Here is a 25,248-nt window from a genome sequence, read left to right on the forward strand (position 1 = left end):
ATGCTGTAGCTTATCTCACTTGATTGTCATGGTAATCTTATGAATTAAGTAATCATGTTGATGATTATTTTATATATAAGACTCAGAGGAATTAAGTAATTTCCCCACAGTCACATAACTTGTAACAGGAGAGAACCATGACCTGAATTCAAGCCTTTCTGATGCAAAAGTTAATCACTCAGCTACCCTGGGAAAAGAAAGGTAAGGATGTGGTAGTAATTAAGTATGGCACTATTGTTCTCATGCCACTTGGGAAAATATTTTCAAGCAGGTGGAATAGTCAGGGGATGAGGGATAATTGGACATAAATGGAATACACTTTTAATTATACTTAGTTCATTTTTTTTAAAAAAAGAAAAATTTACAACAAAAATATAAGCTGAGCTTTTCAAAGATAACATTGGAATTAGATGACTTGAAACAACTTATATTTGCCCATATATTCTGAAAAAAAATCGATGCCCTTCAGTTTTTTCAGTCTAGTATGGAAACATTGGACCAGTGAAGAAAATGCAGACATGCCATTTACTGCATGCTTGGTGTTAGCTAGATGTGATGCTAGCTGGAGATGAGGGGAAAGCAGTTTAGTAGATCTCTAACACAGAGTAGAATGGAGCAAGAATTGCTGGTGCTTTCTAGAAGTGCGGCAACTTCCTTTCTATGTCAACAAGCATCTACTGTGTAATACAAATCCTTAGTGCAGTTGAGGAAGTCATCCTGAAGAAAGGGATCATTTGCAAGAAGACTTCATAGACAGTAGATAAATATATTTTCCTTCAGGTAAAAAGCCTTTGGGAATTAGTGTGCAAACAAAATGAAATAAATTCAAATGTAGTCTACAGTGTTAATCCTGCATATGAGAGAGAATGAGTGGAAATAGCCACACATTTCAGAGGTATCATGAAGTGTTAAATTGGGAGGAAAATATGTGAAGTAGAGATAATGCCTTATTACAGCAAGAAAGCAGAAATTGGTATTCGTGTTAGCATGGAAGTGGGACAGGTCACCCAAGGTGCATAAACTCAACATTCGAGGATGGAGGACCTCCTGGGGGTAAAGATTTTGCTTCCCACTGGAATTCCAGCATATGTTTGGGAAAGATCAGAAAGGGAGTTTCTCTTCAGAAATCTTTGGAGAAGAATTCTTCAGCTGAGCTAAAATTGGAAAGTATGAAAAAGCTATCCTGAAGGCCTAAGGAGTTCCCTAGTATCAAGCAGACTCAACAGTCTTGGTGGAGGGAAAGAGTATATATAGCTAAGAAAGATGTGGAGGGCTGCCAGATTGGAAATATGCAAAGAAAGGAGAAAAATAATGGAATAGCTGGGAATGCAATGCCAAAGATTTTGCTTAGAGAATTGCCTATTATAAATGTGGAATATATTTCACAAATGAGAATTAGAGCCTACACTCAATGTGGGACAGGTTGTCAATTATACCACATGAAGTAGGCCTTGGAGCAAATCTTGAATGTTTAAGATAAATCAAAATATTTTAAAATATTCATGGTAAACTCAAACTGAATAGAATAAAAGATGCTGCCACAGCCACAAATTTTTAAACTTTACTAATATACAGAAATGCTTCAAATCCTAGTCTCAGGAGAGAAGAATCTATGCATGGTTGACTAACATTTATTAACATATGAGAATCATAGTCATATTAACATCTTTTTGAGAAAATTTTTCTGGTTGTATTTATAGTTAACACATAGTTTATTCCAAACTACTGCCAATGAGTAATTCACGCCTTCAGAGAAAAAGTAGATCAATCTTAAAGCTGGTGTTTAAATCTAAATACCTTCTACTTTCCCCTACAAAACAGTATGTACCTGCGTTCATCTACAGTTATGAATTGCACTATAATCCTAGGCAATAGTGCATGCATTAGGTTTCACAAACATAATTTTTCTGGAGAAATATTAATTTATTAGAGAATTGCATCAAGATACATTGGTTTACATTTATGACTTGTGTTTTTGAGATTCACGTCTGTTTAAATTGTAGCCTTTTGTATAGGTGGGACACATTAAAGACAAAACATAATGAATTTATCCATATTTGAGTTGGAAAAAATAAGAATTTAACACAAGAGATGCTTGAGGGAGTCGTATCAGTACCGGATTGTAAACGGAGAAAAGAAACCTTGATTCCAAGCATGTCCTTAGGTGAAAACCACTGCGTAGGGCTGAGAGGAATGTGAGAGAGAGGGTCTGTTTTATAACGATCTTGGAATTGTTAACATGAAATTTATTTTGTATATTTTGAGGAATTAAGTTTATTGAGGAAAACAATAAATCAGGACATTAACTATATTAGGAATCTAATGTGTAGTTGCCAATTAACATGAAGGGACGATTTGTGGTCATGGATTTTAATTTTATAGGGAGGGAGACTGGCAGCTTTATTCCTTTGGAATTACATAATTTGAATTACAGCATTGTTTTATCTGATGCCCATAGGAAAAATGTCTGACCACTTTGTCTTAAGAAATAGAATAAAAGGTAAGAGACTTTTGACAAAGTTAGCATTTACTAAAATACAGGCTGTAGACTACTAGTACTGTGGTATATTTGGTTTTACATGAATAAAAGAGCCTCTTAAAATATTTAGGAATAAATTTAATCAAGGAAATAAAAGAGCTGCACACTGAAAAATATAAAACATTAATAAAAAAACTAAAGAATTCACAAATAAATGAAAAGATATCCTATGTTCATGGATTAAAATAATATTAAAATGTCCATATTACCCAAATCAATATATAGATTTTTAAAAATCCCTATCAAAATTCACATTATTGTTTACAGAAATAGAAAAAAAATAATTTGTATGGAACCACAAAAGATCCTGAATAGCAAAACAATCTTGAGAAAGAAAAATAAAAGTAGAGGCATCACACTTCCTAATTATTTAAAATTATATCACAAAGTTACAGTAATCCAAACAGTATAATACTGGCATGAAAACAGACACATAGGCCAGTGGAAGAAAATAAAGAGTCCAGATATAAATCTAAACATATATGGTCAATTAATTTTCAACAAGGGCACCAAGAGGTTACTATAAGGAAAGGATAGTCTCTCCAATAAATTGCACCCAGGAAACTGTGTTACCACACACAAAAGAATGAAATTGGACCCTTATCTGACACAACACACAAAAATCAACTCTAAATGGATAAAAGACCTAAATGTAATACCTGAAATCGTAAACCTCCAGGAGAGAAGATAGGGGCAAATCTCCTTCACATTGGCCTCAGCAATTATTTCTGGATATTACATCAAAAGCTCAAGCTATGGTCTCAGCAATTATTTTTGGATATTACTTCAAAAGCTCAGGCTACAAAAGCAAAAGTAAATAAATGGGACTATATCAAACTAAAAACCTAGTGCACAGCAAAGGAAACAATTAGCAAAATGAAAAAGCAGCTTACAAATTGAGATAAATAATTTGTAAATTATATATCTGATAAGGAGTTAATAGTCAAAGTTTATAAAATAAGCATTTAATTTGTCTTTAATCTATCTTGAGTTAAGTTTTGTATATGGTGTAAAGAAGGGGTCCAGTTTTAATCTTCTGCATACAGCTAGCCAATTATTCCAGCTTCATTTATTGAACAGGGAGTCCTTTCCCCATTGTTTGTTTTTGGCAGCTTTGTTGAAGATTAGATAGTGTAGGTATGTGGCCTTATTTCTGGGTTCTCTATTCTGTTCCATTGGTCTATGGTTACTGTAGCTCAGTAGTATAGTTTGAAGTCAGGTAACATAATGCCTCTAGCTTTGTTCTTATTGCTTAGGATTTCCTTGGCTATTTGGGCTCTTTTTTGGTTCCATATGAATTTTTAAATAGTTTTTTTCCAGTTCTGTGAAGATTTTCAATGTTAGTTTAATAGACAATACCATTTAGGACATAACCATGGGCAAAGATTTCATGATGAAGACACCAGAAATAGTTGCAACAAAAGCAAAAATTGACAAATGGGATTGAATTAAACTAAAAAACTTCTGCATAGCAAAAGAAACTATCAAAAGAATAAGCAGATAACCTACAGAATGGGGGAAATTTTTGCAAACTCTGCATCCAACAAAAGTCTAATATTCTGCATCTATAAGGAATTTAAATTTACAAGAAAAAACAACCCCATGCCCAAAAACATGGGCAAAGGACATGAACAGACACTTTTAAAAGGAAGACAAACATGTAGCCAACAATCATATAAAAGAAGTTCAACATCATTGATTATTAGAGAAATGCAAATCAAAACCACAATGAGATACGCTTTCACACCAGTTAGAATGGCTATTACTAAAATGTTAAAAAAATGACAGGTGCCGGTGAGGTTGTGGAGAAAAAGGAAGGCTTATACATTGTTGGTGGAAGTGTAAATTAGTTCAAACATTGTGGAAGACAGTATGGCAATTTCTTTAAGACCTAAAAACAGAAATACCACTCAACCTAACAATCCCATTACTTGGTATATAATCAAATGAATAGAAACCATTCTATTATGAAGCACACATATGTCCATTGCAGCACTATTCAGAATGGTAAAGGCATGCAATTAACCTAAATGACCCATCAATGACAAATTGGATAAACAATATATGGTACATATACAACATGAAATACCATGCAGCTATAAAAAAGAATGAGATCATGTCCTCTGCAGGAATATGGATGAAGCTGGAGGACATTATCCTTAACAAACTAACATAGGAAAAGAAAATAAAATATTGCATGTTCTCACTTATAAGTGGGAGCCAAATGATGAGAACACATGAACACATAGAGGGGTCAAGGAATAAATTATAAAAAATATTAGAAAATACTTTGCAGTAAATGAATATGAAAACATAATATACCAAAATTTACGGAATGCAGAGAAAGCAATGGAAAGAAGGAAATTTATAGGTGTTAACACATATTAAAAAGAAGAATAGTCTCAATCAAAATCCTCACTGGCCAATTTGATAAACTAGAAAAAAAAGAGAAAACTAAACTCATACGAAGCAGTGGGAAAGGAACACTAAGGATTAGAGAAGAATGAAATAAAATAGAGATAGAAACACAACACAGAAAAAAAAAAGTTTGTTCTTTGAAAAGATCTATAAAATTGAGACACTTTTAGCTATGCTGATAAAGAAATAAGAGAGAGGGGTCAAGTTATCAAAATTATGAATGAAAGAGCATTCATTATTACCAACCTTACAGAACTTAGAAGGATTATAAGGCAATGCTGTGAACAACTATATGCCAACAAATTTGATAATCTAGATTACATGGGCAAATTCCTAGGAAATCACTAACTACAAAAACTGAGGCAAGAAGAAATAGAAAATCTGATAGACTATAATAAGTAAAGAAATTAAGTTAGTATTTTAAAAAATTTTCATAAAGAAAGCTCAGCACCAGGGTCTTCCCTGGAAAATTCTACCAAATATTTAAAGAGCAATTACCACCAATCCTCATAAAGTCTTTCAAAAATTAGTAGAGAAGGGAATGCTTCCCAACTTATTCTATGAGGCTGGTATTATTTTGATTTCAAAACTAGACAAATACATCACAAGAAAACTACAAACATACATTTCATGAATATAGACATAAAAATTCTTAACAAAATAATGTAAAGTTTAACACCATGTAAAAAGAATTATACCCCATGACCAAGTTGGATTTAGCCTAGGAATTCAAGGTTGACTCAACATATAGAAATCAATATCATATGCCACATTAACAAAATAAGGAATTTTTTAAAAACATGATAATCTCAATATAATAAGACAAGGCATTTTAAAAAATCCAATACCCTTGCATAATAAACACACTCCACAAACTAGTAATAAAAGAGAACTTCCTCATTCTAATAAAGGTCATTTATTAAAAACTCATAATTAACATCATACTTACTGGTGAAAAACTGACAGCTTTTCCTGAAAGTTAGAAACAAGACAAGGATGTCCCCTCCCACAACTTCTACTCAACCTTGTATTGAAGGTGCTAGCCAGGGTAGTTAAGCAATAAAATAAATAAAATAAAATTATAAATAAAAGAAAGTCATCCACACTGGAAAGAAAGAAGTAAAACTATCTATATTTGCAGATGACATAATCTTGCACATAGAAAATTCTAAGGAATACACATACACATATACACACACAAATTAGAGCTAATAAATTAGTTCAATAGAGTGGAAGGATATAATACTAACATATAAAAATAAATTATATTTCTATATAGTAGCAATGAATAATCCAAAATTGAAATAAAAAATGATTTTACTACAAAATAATTTTATTTAAAATGAGTAAAATATTAGGAATAAATTTAACAAAAATAAGTTTAAGCCTTCCACACTTGAAAACTACAAACATCATAAAAACAAATTGAAGAAGACATTGATAAATGGAAAGACAACCTGTGCTCACGAATTGAAAGCCCTGATTAAGATGGCAATACTCCTCAAATTGATCTACAGATTTAATGCAATCCCTATCACAATCCTAGCTGGCTTTGCAGAAATCAACAAGTTGATCTCAAAATTCACATTAAAATTAGCGTGATAAAATTGGCATGGTAAAGTTGAATAGCCAAAACAATCTTAGATAAAAAAGAAAAAGTTGGAGGACTCACATTTCCTGTTTTCAAAACTTACTATGAAGTAATAGTAATCAAGAGTATATGATTCTGACATAACAACAGGCATATAGGTATAAGTGGAGTAGATTCAGGAGTCCAGAAAAAAACTCATATTAGGTGGATGCAAATGTAATTGCAGCTTTTGCATTGTTGGAATGTACCATTTGATACTGGCATACATTCTTAAATAAATGTGGTTAAGTTTTATAGATAGATAGATAGATATCCCTATGATAAGATGAACTTCTAGATATATATTCTAGAAATATATATCTTCTAGAAGTGTATATATATATAAAAAATATATATATATAAAAATATATATATAAAAATATATATAAAAAATATATATATATAAAATATATATATATATATATTTTTTTTTTTTGAGGTGGAGTCTCATTCTGTCACCCAGGCTGGAGTGCAGTGGCCCAATCTCGGCTCACTGCAACCTCCACCTCCTGGGTCCAAGCGATTCTCCTGCCTCAGCCTCCTGGGTAGCTGGGATTACAGATGCGTGCCACCGCTCCCAGTTAATTTTTGTATTTTTAGTAGAGATATACACATACTCAGGGTTTCACCATGTTGGTTAGGCTGGTCTTGAACTCCTGACCTCAAGTGATCCACCCTTCTCGGCCTCCCAAAGTGTTGGGATTACAGGCATGAGCCACTGCACCCGTCTATGTTATATATAATTTTAATGGGCATTTCCCGTTTTTTTTTTTTTTTTTTTTTTTTTTTGCTAATGACATCACTTGCTGTTTATTTTATGTTTATTTAGACTATGGAAATGATGTTAGACAAAAACAAATCCAAGCGATCTTCTTATTCGAGTTCAAAATGGGTCATAAAAGAAGTGCAGACAACTCACAATATAAACAAAGCTTTTGTCTCAGGAATTGCTAATGAACATACAGTGCATTCAAGAAGTTCAAGAAGTTTTGCAAAGGAAACGAGATCCTTGTAGATGAGGAGTATAGTGGCCAGACATCGGAAGTCCACAATGACCAATTGAGAGCAATCGTTGAAGCTGTTTCTCTAACAACTACATTAGAAGTTGCCAAAGAATTCAAACCTTGACGATTCTACAGCCGTTTAGCATTTGAAGCAAATTGGAAAGTTGGAAAAACTTGATAAGTGGGTGCCTCATGAGCTGAGCGAAAATAAAAAAAATCCTCGTTTTGAAGTGTCATCTTCTCTTATTCTACACACACAAACCATTTCTTGATCTGATTGTGATGTGTGACAAAAAGTGACAACTGGCAACAACTAGCTCAGTGGTTGGACTGAGAAAAAGCTCCAAAGCACTTCCCAAAGCCAAACTTGCACCAAATAAAGGTCATGGTCACTGTTTGGTGGTCGGGTCCACTGCAGCTTTCTGAATCCTGGCGAAACCATTACATCGAGAAGTATGTTCAGCAAATCACTGAGATGCTCCAAAAACTGCAACATCTGCAGCCAGCATTGGTCAACAGGACTCAACTCTTCTCCATGAAATTCTACCCCATGAAAATTAGAGATTTTCAGGCTTCAAAAGATACTATCAACAAAATTAAAAGATAACCTATAGAATGGGAAAAATATTTGCAAATTATCTGTCTTGTAAACTTCTAGTCTTGGATGTATAGAGAACTCTTACAACTCGACAATAAGAGGACAAACAGCCAAATTTTTTAAAAAGTAGACAAAGAATTTGAGCAGACATTTTTCCAAGGACAATATACAAATGGCTACCAAACACATGAAATATGTTCAACATCATTAATCATTAGAGAAATATAACTCAGAATCACAATGAGATACCAGTTCACACCCACTGAGATAATTATAATTAAGACAGACAAGTGTTAGCTAGAATATGGAGATACTGGAACTCTCATACGTTGCTGGTGGAAATGTAATATAGTACAGCTGCTTTGGAAATCAGTTCCTTAAAATGTTAAACATAGAGTTAACCTGTGACTTAGCAATTCAACCTCAAGACATATACTTAAGAGAAATGAAAAACGTAGACAGACAAAAACTTGCACATAAATGTTCATAGCAGCATTATTTATAATCATTAGCAAGTAGAAACAATGCAGATGTTCATCAATTAATAAATGGATAAACAAAATGTGGTATATCCATACAATGCAATATTATTTAGTAATAAAAAAGAATGAACTACAGATACATGTTACAACATGGGTGAATTTGAAAACATTATGCTAAGTGAAAGAATCCAGACACAAAAGGTCATATATTGTATGATTCCATTTATATGAAATTTCCAGAACAGGCAAATCTATAAAGAAGGTTAGTGGTTATGAGAGGCTGGGAGGGGGATATGGGAAGTGATTGGTAATTGATACAGGGTTTCCTCTTGGGGAGATTAAAATGTGCTGAAATTAATAGTGGTGGTGGCTGTAAAATCTTGTTAAAATACTAAAAACTTCTGAATTGTATACTTTAAAAGGGTGACTTATGTTATGTGAATTATATATTTTTTAAAATTGTAGAAAATGAATCACTACTCACCATCTTCACTTGTTAAAAAAGTAACTGTTGACATCAGAGATGTTTTAAGTAATTCGTTGGTGATTGTTCCTAGTTTGATAAAATAGATTAAATTATTATTAATCATAATCTCATGTTATCTGTCAATAAATAAATAAAAATAAGTTAAATCTATAGGTGGACTGGCATCTCTCCTTTGTCTATCTTTAATTTTTCCCATTTTCCAGTTCGTTTTGTCTAAAGAATATATGTATATTAAATATATGTATATTAAATATTTGGGTGGCCTACACACACACACACACACACACACACACATTTTTGCATAATAAGTCCCCAAAACAAGTTTCCACTGAAGATTGTTACTTAGGTATCTTTAAACATGCAAAAAATTATTACAAAATTCTAAATTTTAATGTTTAAAATCATTCTATTTTTCCCTGTGAGAAAAGTGACATGGTCAATAGGACCTAGGAGTATCATGCCTTTTGTTTTTCTAGAATTACATTTCATTTTATTGATTTAGTTATGGCACTGAAACTGCTAAATGAACATAAGTCATGAGGAACTTGAAAACTTCTGTATTAATTTGTGTGCCCTTCTTTGTTCTTGAGGGCAGTATCCAATTCTAGTCTTTTTTTTTTTTTTTTTGGAGACAGAGTTGCACTCTGTCGCCCAGGCTGGAGTGCAGTGGCGCGATCTTGGCTCACTGCAAGCTCTGCCTTCTGGGTTCATGCCATTCTCCTGCCTCAGCCTCCCGAGTAGATGGGACTACAGGTGCCCACCACCACGCCCGGCTAATTTTTTTGCATTTTTTGTTAGAAGAGACGGGGTTTCACCGTGTTAGCCAGGATGGTCTCAATCTCGTGATCCTCCCACCTCGGCCTCCCAAAATGCTGGGATTACAGGCGTGAGCCACTGTGCCTCTAGTCACGTTTTTAATCTTAGTTTCAAGAATTATTCCTGGCATACGCTAGGCATTTAGTCAATGTTGTTTCAAATAAGGAAGCACTCATATAACACATGAAAATCAACCAAGGGGCAAATCTGCCCTAAGTAGTCAACATGGCTCATCAGTTTGATACCTACTCTCCAACTCTCTGTAATCATCTTCCTCCCTCCCTCCCTCCCTCCCTCCCTTCTTCCTTCCTTCCTTCCTTCCTTCCTTCCTTCCTTCCTTCCTTCCTTCCTTCCTTCTTTCCTTCCCCTTTTTCTTCTCTCCTTCTTGCTTGACAAGGTCTTGCTCTGTCCTGCAGGCTGGAGAGCAGTGGTATGAGCATACCTCACTGCAGAATCAGACTTCTGGCCTCAAGTGATCCCCCAATTTCAACCATCCAAAGCGCTGAGATTACAGGTGTGAGCCACAGCACCCGGCCCCTCTTCTTTGTTCCTTCCTTTTTTAACAATTTTATTTTAGACTCAGGGGGTACACGTGCAGGTTTGTTGCATGGGTATATTGTGTGATTAGGGCAAAAAGCTATTTATTTTTAAAGATATTATATTATTTTGAGTCAATAGATGTTTATAATAGATTAAATCATTAAGATATCATAATTTTATTCTCTGCAAAATTGTTTCTTAAACTAGAATTCATTCATGCCATTTTCTAAATCTTTGAGAACCATGTTGAATTCTATTTAGGCTACAACTGTTTCAAAGAAATGTCTAATTTGTAAACATTTCGTATATTGTGATTATAAACTAAAAGCAAAACATCAACTTTGCCACTTCAAAATTCTATGAAAAGGAAAAACCAAAAAATCACATACAAAGATATCCCAGGCACTTCATTTTCTGTTTAAATATAACAGGGAACAGAAAGACAATGAATAAAAGGAAAAGACTACAGAGAAAAATGGGGTACCCAAACTCATTTTTTTCTGACTAATCATACAAGAAATTTCCAAGAATGTTTTTAAAATTTTGTTATTTATAGTTGTATCTAGTTAGTTTCTACATAGAGGATGTACAACAGAAACATCACCGTATTTAGCACCCTGTGTGAGATAGGTGGCCAAAAGCATCAGGCTCCTTTACTGACCTCAGCTGAAATTTCAGGTACTAAATATTTTAGTACCAGAAATTGTTAGTATCACTGTTGAGAAACTTTTATTCCTGCATTATAATTCAACTCATTGAAAAATACTAGACTATTCAATGTTTTTAAAATGAAGCTGAATAATAATCAACTTTTTAACTTAAAAAAAATTAAATTTCAAGTTTCTTTTTTATCTTAGAAGTTCATTTTATGATAGGGATATTCAACATCTATCAAATGTTGATTTTTAACTCCAGCCTTTTGGCCTTTGCACAAAATGTGCAGTGCACTTGATGTACATCTAGGAAGAGGTCAAGTCCCATTTCTCTAATTGGGTGAATCTCTGAAAGCAAGCCCTGCTCCAGGCAAAGCTCTATCAATCACTTCTGTCACTTCAGTGATTATGTTGCTGCAAGAAGAATTCTCATCTCAGTTGCACATTTTCCACTTTTCTGATGATAGAATTTCTGCCATTGGCAAGAAAAATCAATTTGATTTGATTTAGAAAGACATAAGCACTACTAGACCAATGATCTTTTGACCTTTAAACAAAGAAATTCTGATTAGGAAGACTTAAAATGAAAATAAAGACGCTTCTCCATGTTGTGTTTTTTTGGTAAATATTTTCATCGTGGCTAAGAGGACCATACTGGCCATGAGAAAGAGGGAATAAGGGACTTCTTCACTACAGATACCTTTTTTTTGTATTATTGAGTAATTTTAAAAATTATTATTTTGGAGAATGGGACAATGTATAAAACTCCTCCAAATTTAAGCCCCTCACAGGCCTGAAATTAGTAAGTCAAATATACTGATACACAATCCCTAGAACATGATAATTCTTAAGATAAATTCTCCATCTCCTTTATTACTGTGTACTAATTGTGTTGCCCTTAGGAGGATGGGCATATTAAGTGTACTTAGTCTGAATCATCTAACCCTTAATACACGGTGGTGATCAAGTAAGCCAGACAAAAAGGAGTTATTTTCTCTGTCTTCTTTGTCCAATGTTGTTCCCTCATTCTCCTATAAGCACCACAGAACCCAATTTGCCTAACGGCTCTCTCAGGCCTACCACCCTGCCAGACTTTCTGTTTCCCACTCTGGATCCAAGCAGCTGGGCACCTGAGAGCCTGCCTTTCCTGCTTTATCTCTCTTCCACCTCGCTCTCTCAGCTCTCATCAGAGACCCTAGAATAGACTAACCTCCTTCCTTTAATTTCTCTCCCATGGCTGGATTTATGTTTAGAGATTTTAACCCTTAAAATTCTCAAAATAAATATCAGATGATACCAAAGTATTATTATTTATTTGGAGGATTTGATGATGGCATTGTAGCTTTGTGATTGTCTATATTTTTTGAGATGCATATTTAATGTATAGAAGTACACTGGCATGAAGTCTGGGTTCCCTTCAAAGTACCTTGACAACCAAATTAAGAGAGAGAGTGAAACAGAAAGAAGGCAGGAAGGAGAAATAAAAAGAAAAATGAAGCAAATATGATAAAATCTATATAAAGAGTGATTTGGGGAGATGGGCATATGGAGATTAATTACAGTATTCTCTACTTTCAGATATAGCTGTCTATTTTTATAATAAAAGTTGATAAAAAGTAAAACTTCACCGGGCGCGGTGGCTCAAGCCTGTAATCCCAGCACTTTGGGAGGCCGAGGCAGGCGGATCACGAGGTCAGGAGATCGAGACCATCCTGGCTAACACAGTGAAACCCCGTCTCTACTAAAAATACAAAAAATTAGCCGGGCGTGGTGGTGGGCGCCTGTAGTCCCAGCTACTCGGAGAGGCTGAGGCAGGAGAATGGCGTGAACCCGGGAGGCGGAGCTTGCAGTGAGCCGAGATCGCGCCACTGCACTCCAGCCTGGGGCACAGAGCAAGACTCCGTCTCAAAAAAAAAAAAAAAAAAAAAAAGTAAAACTTCTCTGACCCATTAAATTTTTTATAATTGTATATGAATAATTTAACAGTCAAGTGAGTAACTACTGAAGGACACAGACAACAGTGTAGTTTATATTAAATGTGTAACATAAATCGGTGAAAGTGTCCCAAAAAAGGAGTGTGTGTGTGTGTGTGTGTGTGCATGTATGTAACCTCAAGTATTCTATGCACTTGCTTCAAAGAAGGGTGCTTCAGTGTTCTGCTATGGGGGACCCCAAGTAGTAAAGTTGCTAGAAATGGTTTGGTTTCATCTTATAATTAAACAATGTAGAAATAATGGACTATGATCATAGTACTCTTTGTCTCTGAGAATCACCACCCTATTCAAGCCCAGCAAACTAGCTTCCATTGGTCTTCTGCATACATTTGACCCTGGTCTTAGATAGAAAATTAAGGGGGGAATAGAGAGAGGTAAAAAAGACAGCATAGGAATTTCAGTTATCCATTCCATCAAGATATATGATTTTCTAGGGTCTTTCTATGACCTTAGCATTCTAACCAGAGTTTTTGCCCATAGACAATCCACAAATCTGTTTTTCTTTTCCATTGATTACAGGACCTGTGTGATATGCCTTATTTTATGTGTGTTGCAAGATGGGCAGATGCAGTATGCATTGATAACCTCTTGTTTTTTTAATGGAAGTATTCTAATGGCTTTTAACATTTTTGTGGATGGTAAGGTAATCTCCTTTAATACCTAGCTAGAAAACATGATATAGTTGTCACTCAGTCCAGCAACAATAATGATTACATTGCTACTGAAACCTACAAATTAAATCTATTATCAATACAATACAACCAACAAAATCAGTCTGTTATTAGTACAGTTTCACCATGTTGGCTGTGCTGCTTAGATGGAGAACTGGACTATTTAGAAAGATATTTTATGACTTAGGACATGGCAATTTCTTTCTTCTCTAAAAATAAACTTTGTGTATGTAACATTCACAATAGAATCATTCTCAAACAGGTTGTGATCCCAAAGAATATCAACAAAGCAGCCCACTGAGATCTCAGGGCTTTGTATGGAACCCCAAATAACACATGATTTCAAAATCGTGAAATAGCACTGACCTTTATAACAATCAGGTATAAGATCCCAAATTATTTTTTCATACTGATGTATATACATACTACTAATTTTATTTGTTAAAATTAAACTAAATTTACTAACAATTAATCCTACCTTTAGGAATTGTTCCAGTTGTTGGTGTGATGGTAACATTTTTCTGTAATGATTCTGTGTTTGGTGTTATAGATGTTTTTGTTGTAGTAGCGACAAGTGATGAAGGATCAGCTGACTTTATAACACCTAAAAAATGTAAATGAAAGTAGTTGCATTAACATTTACATATAGTTCGCCAATTAATAGACTAGTATATTTAAACAAATATACTGTATATATACTACTGTTAACCCAGTCAGTAGAACATGAATTTGCAACCAGTTTTCCAGTCGTAATCAATTTATCTTTAGCTCAGCATTTATTAACTAACTGCATCTACTGCTCACCAATGGCATGAATTTTCTAGATGGCTGGTAGGAGCAGTTTGTGGTTTCAGAGCAATATAATTTCTGAGAAAACTAATGAGGAATAAATGTATAAATTTGAAATTTAATAATATTTTTAATCCAACTAAACTAACCTTGCCAGATGAAATGCTTAAATGGGCACTCTCTGGGCAGTAGATGTTTCACTAAATATTTTCACATCACATTAAAATTATTAAGTAGTAAAATGTCAATATTAGTATATGTCTTCTTGATATAAAAGCACTCTATATAAATGTGTACTATATAAAGTATAAAATATAAAACATAATTAATAAAGACAAGGGTATACATATATACATACACATATATGTGTATATATACACACACATATATACACACAAAGGTAAGTTCCAAAGAAAGACAATAATCTTTCATGAAATTCAACAACTGCAACATACTTAAATGTAATAGGGCCACAATAAATCCACATTTTTTAATTGCTTATTTCTCTAAATTTTAACATTAATTGGGCAGGCAAAGGCACAGAAATGAAGGCAATACATTTTGATCCATATTATATATTTCTTTTAAATAAGAATTCTTAACACTTCCATTGAAACAAATGAGGAAATCAGTCTTCTGTAACAACCAGAGTTGGCAAAATCATCATTTCATTATTATTTTTCAAAGTGAAGTATGTAAGATTTAACTCAGTGTTCTATGAAAAGATTTACTTCGCATAAAATTATTGTAATTTATTAGCATTTATAAAATATTTTTAGTCCTGTATTTTGTTGTTTTCATCTCTGGAAATACAGTTTTATGTTAAAAATCAAAATACAGCAAGCAAATGTGTAAGAGAATTTGGAAAAAAAATTCACATCTATGGAAAGCATTGTTTTTTGTTGTTACTTGGTCTGGATAGAGTGTATGTACCATATTAGTTAAGAGGATGGACTTTGAATAATAAAGGCATATTCAAATCCCAGTCAAACTGGGTATGTTATTATAATAAATGTATGTCAATAGTATGACTTCTCAAATTTAAATTACATTTGAAATGTTCCTTTTTGAATCTGAGAAAAAACAATAATCTAGCATGTCCATGAAACCAATATCTCAGATGTCATGACATAGAGTATACGTGCTGTATAATTTTGTAGTCTTGAGATGCTTGGAAGTGTTAGTTCTTAGCACCGATTGTTTATAGATAGCACATAGAAATTGCTTGATGTATTCAGCACACAGAGAAAAGTGTTCAGCACATACAGAAATGATAGAACTGCATTTTCACAGGCTTTATGGAAATCAAGTCAAAAGCTTTTTTCACCTCTGGAGGTGCACTTCACACCCTTGGTCTTACATCCCTACCCCACAATATTCAGCAGGGAGCAGGAACACAGCTTTTAGAAGCTTATCTTTTCTCCATTAGTCATTTTGTTCTGGCTATTTTTGTTTTAGTCTTAACTTCCATGATGTAACACTAATTTTAAATTTCATATTGAGGTTGAAGAAATTACAAAAAAAAATCACTTAGGAAAATTCACCTATAAATAGCCTGAATGATCCTCATCTATGGACTTCCCAATAGTAACATTCTTAATTTCTGAGCATAATCAACATCTTTAGACATGTTTTCCTTCCTTCCTTCCTTCCTTCCTTCCTTCCTTCCTTCCTTCCTTCCTTCCTCCCTTCCTTCTTCCCTTCCTTCTTTCCTCCCTCTTTCCTTCTTTCTCTTCCTTCCTTCTTTCCCTTCCTTTCCTTCTTTCATTTTCTGCCTCAATATTTATTGAGCAACTACTTATGTAAAAATCATGATTAGATACAATAAAAGACTCTATGATTTATCACATGGTATCAAACATTACTTTCAATCTGGTAGGAAATATAATGCCTATGCACAATAAATAATAACGTATATCATATATGGGTTGTATAAACCAGTGTTTTTCAAACTGCAGATTGTGATACAATTAAAGAATAATTAAATCTCAGTAGTAGATTGCAGTCAGAGCTTTTTCCAAGTTGGTAAAGAAAAGAAACAATATGAGAGTAGTATTGCAAAGAATAGGGTAAGTATTGTTTCATGAAGCTTTGGTAAAGGGGTGTGTGTGTGTGTGTGTAAGTCTGCATGAAATGTGTGCCAATGCAAAATACATTCCTTACTGTGATTCTGGTTAAAAATTTGAAAGCTGCTGGACAAACAATAAATTGGACAAGACTTTATAAGATAAAATAAGACTACTCTGCTGGCATGAACAATGAATATTTCATGCTAGGCTAGGAGCTAGGGCTGGAAGAGTAATAATATATCCATACAGGCAGAGGAAAGAGCATGAGCAGAGCTCTGGAGTGGAGAAGTGAAAGGTATTTCAGAGAACTGCAAACAGTTCTGTCTAGCTGGATTGCAGCGTGCTACCAAAGAACATAGTGTGCATGATCTGGGAAGATACTGGAGGTGAACTGTAGGGACCATGAACACCCCGACCAAGATTTAAGATTTTATCAAGTCACTGGAGAGCCATGGAAAGTGACCAAACAGAAATTCCACCCTAGGAAAGACAATGGGAAAATGTGTGGCGCAGAGAATGAGAAGACACCAGTTGGATCAAGCTGCAAGCCTCGTTTTTATATTTATTAATGTCCTCTGCCCTTTTGAAGTCATCATGTGACATCAATGAGTTCACATCCAAAAAATGACTTTATGAAAACTACAGTTAAGTGAATTTCTAACCACTGGTGCAGTAAGATTGAGATGTACTGTAAGGCTTTTCCTCCTCAACATCGTTAAACGTATCTGGCCCCTGATTTCCCCTGAGTCAAACTTTAATTAATTAGTACTCTTTAACATCTCTATTATTAGTTCTCTGGGTTGTTTAACAAACAGCATGCCCTCTTTTGGCAAGGGCTGACAACTCCTAAAAGTACTGAGTGTGCCATATTCCAGGCTCAATGTAAATACTTTCTGTGGGTTATCTAATTTAAAGACACGAAGAGGCTCATATTCTTATGATCACCATTTTATGGATAAGCAGACTGAGGCTCAAAAAGGGTAAGCAGTTTGCCAGCACTATGCACTGGTAAGTGATATAGTTGGAATTTAAATTCAGACAGCCTTGACTTGAGATAATATAGTCTTAACCATCACACATCTGGCCATAAGAAGGTAGCGTTATGCAAAGCTACATACCTCAGCTCCACCTGCTCTCTGCTTTTGACAGGGTGTGATAATGACTAGGCACGCACATGTTTTGCTCTTATGTAACTACAGTGAGGAAATAGACAAAATAGTTCACTATTTTTTTCTTAAACAAACATGTCAAGTGCCACATATATACATGTATATGTATACATACGAACACATAAAATGTTTCCATATTAGACTTCAAGCTTTAAAGGAAATTTCCCATTGGATAACACTATTTAGATCTTAAAAATGCAAAAAAAAAAAGTTTTTTCATTTAGAAAAACTTTGCACCTGGAAACTTTGTCTTACCATGTGGTGGAAAAGAATTATTTCCTCTAACTACCATGGTTGAAGGTTTTAAAGACCATGATGCAAGTAACACCAGATATGCTTTTACTGTATTATCTGTAAATTCCTTCTAGGTCTTATTTGATTTTGTAATAAACCATTGAGAGGAATAGCTTATTCTAAACTATCTTCTTTTCACAGGACATGGTGAGATACTATTTTTTTCCTCTGTATGTCAAAATGATTAAAGATAAATTTAACAAGGCAAATTGAGCCTCATGACTTTACTTGTGCCAAAGCAGATAGCACTGCTCTTGGGATGTTGTAAGAGAAACAGATGGTATTTTGTCCTGATTCTACCCTGTCCCCATATATCCAGACTTAGAGAGCTCAAGGGATACTGTGATACCAGTCTCCTGTACTACAAAGGATGAAGCGTTATCTGAATATTAAGAAAATAACTATTCTAATTATAAAAATTCTATGACAGATTTTTGCTAAGGTCTTTCCATAGATTCTGAAATAGTTCTGTATTCTCTGAAGTTCAATATAGGAAATTCCCAACGGTGCACATATAGGATCTTTCATGTGAACTTGCTTTGTTTTTTGTCTTTGAGAATTCAGCTTATAGTTGGAAACTAAATATATTTTCTTCTGTTTTCAAATGATAAAGTCATCTACTCTTTGTAATTACAAAGCATGTCTAATCTTTGTAATTATATTTTTAGGTAATTGTCAAATAGTCACTAAAAGGTTTTTGTTTAAAGGGACAGGGTCTTGCTATTTTTCTCAGACTGGCCTTGAACTCCTGCGCTCAAGATATCATCCCACCTATGCCTCCTGGGTAGCTAGGATTACAGGTGTGCACCATTACTGGCTAAAGTTAAGAGTTTTTACCCATTCTTATAATGAGTAGTGCTCTCTCCAGTTATCCTTCCTCTTTGGGACAGCAGATCACCTCTCCTTTACTAAGTTTACACCTAAAATCCAGTAGAAATCCACTACTAAAGAAAGTAGATCTGGCTTCTTCTAGATCAACACAAACATTGAAGACAGTAACTTAAAATTCTAGGATGATTTGAGATCGGGAGGGATTATATCCTAATGAAATATAATCTTTGCATTTTCTAGCTTAGAAAAGTTATGAGTTTAGGGTAGTTTCAGAAGATCACAGCACCAATTAGTAAAAAAGTTTCTTTTATTTCTATTTCAGTACTCTTGATTACATGATATACAAAAATCTGTTTTTGTTTCTAATTACACTACTTGGGTATATGGAATGCCCTTGCCCTCTGAATTATCTCTGAGAAAATATTTACTTGTCAGTTTGCTCCATAAACAAAATTTTGGAAGGAAGGTTTAAACTCTTGAAGAAAATGAAAAAATGATTTCTTCAAAAATATATAATTACGGTACATACAAAATGCTAATTACCAGGTGGTCTTATAAATGTCAAATGTCCTATTATTAGGTAATAAAGTCATAACCTAGACCACCTAATTTATGGAATTGATATTAAAACAATTTTAATTCTCAACAACTTACAATGTATTATTTCTACAAATTTATATGGTCTTCATGCATTGCTACCTTGTATTTATTCCTGGCAACTCAGTCTTTTACAATTTTTTGAAAATTTTATCTTAAAATAAAATAATTGCCAGTTTTTCAGTTATGATTTTGTGGATTTTTATTCTCTGGTGTATCACAGTATATCATGAACAAAAATGTACTTCTTAAGTTTGCATATAATGGCAATACATAAATCGGGACTTGTAAATGGTAGGAGGGTCCCTTTTCATTGTAATTTTTCAGTAATTTCTAACATTATAATTCTTACTGTATACTTTCTATGGCAGTAAATGATCATTAATGAACTGTAAGTTGAAAATTTCTGTCTCACATATTAAAGAGATATATAAAATATATACATAAAAACATAATAAAATATACAAAAATAGATACAAATAAAATAAAGTACTGTTTCCATATTTGCATCAAATAGTCTTCATAAAAGACCTGGCACCAACTTCTTTTTGATTATTAATTTCATATTAACACAGTCGTACACTAATGGTGATCCTTCTCTTTTGATATGGGAGAGGTCACTTTGATCCATGGCCAACCACATTAAATGCAGCAATTTTTTTCAGTTAAAAGAAAAAAATTATTATGTGATGATGCAGCCTGGATAATTTCTTCTCTTTGCCTTCCTCCAAAAATTGTATGATATCATATAAAAATGTATAAGTAACTCATTAGCCAAGAGTCATTTGCCTCAATAAATATTTATTCAGCATCAATTTCAACAGATGTTAAGCACAATTTTAAAATGTGTGTTTTTCCTAGAGGAACTTAGAAGTTTTTTTCTGATACTTAAGCTATAAATACATGTGAAACAACTAGAAGATTATGCTTGTAGTTGTGCCATATAAAAATGGTGTTATATAATTAGTACTATACATAGCTGGTTCTACACAATATTAAGTGAAATCAAAGTGAGGTCATGTCTCTCTATGTGTCTGGCATAATCAGAAATTATTTTCTTGGAGGAAAATTTTTCAAGAGAAGCCAGATAACTGAACGCAACAAGGAAAGAAAAAAGTTTATATTCAAATGGAAGAGAAAAATCAATAGTGCCAATAATATGAGGTCCAAAAAGGGACATTGACAATGTTACACATTAATAAGCATAATATTTTGGGAGGGGAAATCAGGGAAATCCCATTTAAAATGAAAACATCAGAGCTAGGGGCAACTCTTGTAAAAGAAGATTTTAAATTTAAAGTACATTTTCAGCTAAAGCTAAAAAGTATTGTAGCAAGCACAACAGTTCTGAGAATGTTTAAATTTCCTATATGAAATGACTTTGGAAGATAAGTAAGAAAATCTCATCTCTCACAGAAAGAAAAATATTCAGATAACTGCACCTGAAAGAGGAATCTCCTCAGGTTGCCAGCCATCTGTGAGGTGGGGAGGGAGTGCCAAGACTGGCAGGCTCTGAGGATGGACAGGTGTCTCAGCCACCTGGCCGCTCTGGGGAGAACAGGAAGACAGCATTCCAGTGGTGAGTTTGTTAAACAGAAAACAACAATATCTGCAAAATGGACCCAAGAACCTGAGATGTCCTGGCTGACAAATGGATGGAGGTGTACAAGGTAAATTGCCTACCTCACCCAGGTGTCTTGTTCAAAATTACGGGGCCATTTTTCCTTCACAAGTGGATAATTCTTCAAAGATCATGTTCCATAGTAATGAGATATTTTTAGATTGTGGACTTTAGTATAAGGAGATGTTTTATATATTACAGCCAGTTTGGATGAGGAATTTCAAATCCTGAGGTAAAAAAAGGCAAAGGTTACATTTAATATTTATAAATGTAGGAGTGGGAGGAAAAAGGAATATCTTGGCAATGCTCCTTGGCCCTCAGACACTTGTCCTGAGACCCCTTTCTTCCTCCATACAGTTCTCTGACTCTAGAAGGGAACTGTGGTTCTGCAGCTCAAAAACTACCTTCCAACGAAGTAAGATGCTGGGGCTCAGCACATCCCTGAAAGCAACAACAAATCCTTATAAGGAAGTTACCTTCCAAGGAAGTAAGATGCTAGAGTCAGCACATCCTTGTAGGGAGCAACAAAAGCAATCAAATCTCTTGGAGCCATCTCATGACTTCAGACAAGGGACCACTTTGGGTGCCCTCTCAGTCCCGAGGGGAGCAGCACTGCTTTGTCCCTTCTCTGGGCTCCATATAGAGGAGGGGAAAGTAGGAGAGGATGCAGTTCCTATTATCTCTTGAATTAAATCTTCGGCTTTTGATACAGTTAGGAGTTGTGTCCCCACCCAAATCTCATCTTGAATTGTAATCTCCATAATCCCCACGTGTCAAGGGAGAGAACAGATGGAGATAACTGAATCATGGGGACAGTTTTCCCCATGCTGTTTTCATGACAGTGAGTGAGTCTCATGAAATCTGATGGTTTTATAAAGGGCATTTCCTGTGCACTTGCACACATTTTCTCCCGCCTGCCATCATGTAAGACGTGTGTTTACTTCTCCTTCACCTTCCACCGTGATTGTAAGTTTACTGAGGCATTTCCAGCAGTGCAGAGCTGTGAGTCCATTAAACCTCTTTTCTTTATAAATTACTGAGTCTTGGGTACTTCATCATAGCAGTATGAGAATGGACTAATACAGCTTTCCTCTGAACTTCAAAGGTAGCCTCTTAAAATCTTAATTTTTAAACTACTGGCCCTCCTGAGCATTTCTTTGGAGACAAGGAAAGTCTCACTGGATGCTTTTTACTAGCAGATCACATTAGTTTAGTATAGTGACTTGCACACATGAAATGGCAAGATGGAAGAAAATTATAGACCTGGCAACTCTGACATTAGCTAACTGTGTAACTGTGTGAGCCACTTTACCTTGCTGGGCCTCCATTTTTTCATCTATAAAAAGTGACTGTTGAGCAACGTCTCTTCAACTATGAAACTGTATTACATCTAAGCTTCAGTTACAATGTAAATATCCATCATGACAAATAATAAAGAATAACTTGCATTTATACATATCAAGGGGAAGCTTGTATTTCAGGAGTTCTACCTAATTGGTCTATGGAGTTATTAACTTCTTACCTGGGAGAAATCTGTGCCCAAAAGGGAATTGTGTATTTTAGGGGACAAAGATAACTACATTCATTTACAATCTGGTGATGTTGCCTGGATTAAATGTATTTCCCTTTAGTGTGTTGGTCTACCCAGAACTAGAGAAAACGTTAAAGGTCAAATTTGAAACAGACATTTGGAATACTTTGCTTTGGAATTTTCTTTTCACCATAGAAGAGCAAGTGTAATAAGATGAAATCTTTTTATAGATAAATTAACTCCTACCTGAATAAACAGAGCCCATATTCAATATGTTAGCTAATTCCCTTTTAAAGTGTAATATGTGTATGTTATGCCTATAATTGGTGAAAACTGAGTTTCTAAAAATAGTCTATAGTATTGCACTTGAAGCTAGAACATGATATTTGACTGAGTCTGAGATGTCTTGCTTTTCATATTATCCACTCTTATTTTTCTTTTCTCTAAATGTAAAGAAAAACTATTTAGTTGATTTAAAATACTCTTTAGTTTGTATCAACTGAAAGACTAGTTATAAAGGGGTAAAATTTTAAAAGTTATTTTTATCTTCCAAAAAATCAGAGAGAATTTTTTTTGCCCTAAAAAGTTGTTTTAAGTTACAGAAAACGTAACTTAAATGACTGGCATTCCAAGAAAACAAGCACATATAACAATAATTACTTTTATTTACATTATTTGATTCTAATAACAATTTTGTGAAACAGTTGAACAGGCACTACTTGTTTCTCCATTTTATAGATGGAGAAACTGAGGCCCTGGTAACCAATTTTGAGTTTTGAAGATGCAGAGTCAGAAAGTGTTAGAGCCTTGTTCAAATTCAGGTGATCTAGTCTCAGCTTCCATGTTCTCTTTCTCTACATTGGCTAGAGGTTTAGAACTATAAAATGAAATTATGCTGTTTGTGGTTGCAGTATTCCCATGCTACTACTTTAGTACTCTGATGACTTTAAAGAGTTCATTTTTCCCTTCTGCTATTCTTAATCATTAAGAAAATAAATGTAACGAATTAGGGCATATGATCATATGGTAATTCTATTTTTAATTTTTTGAGGAACCTCCATACAGTTTTCCACAATGATGGTACTAATTTACATTCACACCAACAGTGTAGAGTCATGTTGACACATAACAGCATTTGAGTCAGTGACAGACCACATATGCAAGAGTAAGATGATAAAGGAGCTGAAAAATTCCTGTTGTCTAATGACATCATAGCTGTTGTAATGTTGCAGTACAATGCATTACTGACATGTTTGTGGTGATGCTAGTATAAAAAAACCTGTGTTGCCGGTCATATTCAAGTATAGCATATATAATTATGTACAGTATATAATATCTGATAATGACAATAAATGACTATGTTACTGGTTTACGTATACCATACAGTCAACCCTCTATATCTGCACCCACAAATTCAACCAAATGCAGTATTTCTGGGATACAAAACCTGTGGACACAGAAGACCAGCTTTTCATATCTGTGGGCTCCACAAGGCCGACTGTGGGACTTGAGCATGCCTAGATTTCAGTACCTGCAGGTGTCCTAGAACCAACCTCGTTGGATACTGAAACACAACTGCATTACTTTATTATCATTATTTTACAGTGTACACCTATTTATTTAAAAAAAGAAAGTTAACTAGAAAGCAGCCTCAGGCAGTTCCTTCATTAGGTATTTCAGAAGAAGACATTATTATAGGAGATGATAGCTCCATGAATGTTATTGCCCTTGAAGGCCTTCCAGTGGGACAAGATTTGGAGGTGAAAGACAGTGATATTGATGATCATAGCCCTGTGTAGGGCTAGGCTAATATGTGTTTTTCTGTCTTAATTTTTTACAACTTGAAAAAGTAAAAAAAAAAAAAAAGATTAAAAACAGAAAAAAGCTTATAGATTAAGAATATAAAACAAAGAAACTATTTTTGTACAGCTGTGCAATGTGTTTGTGTTTTAAGCTAAGTGTTATTACAAAAGGCTCAAAAAGTTAAAAAAATTAAAAATGTCATAAGGTGAAAACATTACCATAAGCTAAGCTTAATATATTAGTATAGAAAGAAAAATATTTTTTATAAACTTGGTATAGCCCAAGTATACAGTGTTTATACGGTCTATAGTATTGTGCAGTAAATTCCTAGACCTTCACATTCACTCGCCACTCACTTGCTGACTCACCCAGGGCAACTTCTAGTCCTGTAAACCCTATTCATGGTAAGTGCCCTATACAGGTGTACTGTTTTTACTGTGTCTTTTCTATGTTTAGATACATGCATACTTACCATTGTATTTAAATCACCTACTGTATTCCATACAATAACATGTTATATCGGTTTTTAGCCTAAGCGCAAGAGGTTATACCATAAGGCCTAGGAGTGTAGTAGGTTGTGTAAGTGCGCTTTATGATGTTCACACAATGACCTAACGACGTTTCTTAGAATGTATCCCTATCATTAAGCACTGCATGACTGTACTAGGGTTCCGTTTTCTCTACATCCTATCTAATACAGATCTCCTGTTAT

The 25,248-nt window shown here is 34.3% G+C and overlaps 1 protein-coding gene across 2 annotated transcripts in view; it reads right to left on the bottom strand.

Moving 5' to 3' along the window:
- EMCN (endomucin) overlaps nt 1-25,248 on the bottom strand; it is a 124,758-nt gene that overhangs the window by 70,473 nt on the left and 29,037 nt on the right. Inside the window, exons 2-3 of one of the 2 annotated variants that reach the window (XM_030819168.1) lie at nt 14,311-14,436; nt 9,156-9,224 (exon numbers count right to left, since the gene is read on the bottom strand). In XM_030819168.1, coding sequence (XP_030675028.1) covers nt 9,156-9,224; nt 14,311-14,436 — 195 coding nt within the window. The remainder of the gene's footprint in view (nt 1-9,155; nt 9,225-14,310; nt 14,437-25,248) is intronic. The other variant, XM_030819169.1, reaches the window with a different exon arrangement.

This window comes from Nomascus leucogenys, chromosome 9, assembly GCF_006542625.1.
Source record: "Nomascus leucogenys isolate Asia chromosome 9, Asia_NLE_v1, whole genome shotgun sequence".
In the NCBI taxonomy this organism is placed as follows: Eukaryota; Metazoa; Chordata; class Mammalia; order Primates; family Hylobatidae; genus Nomascus; species Nomascus leucogenys.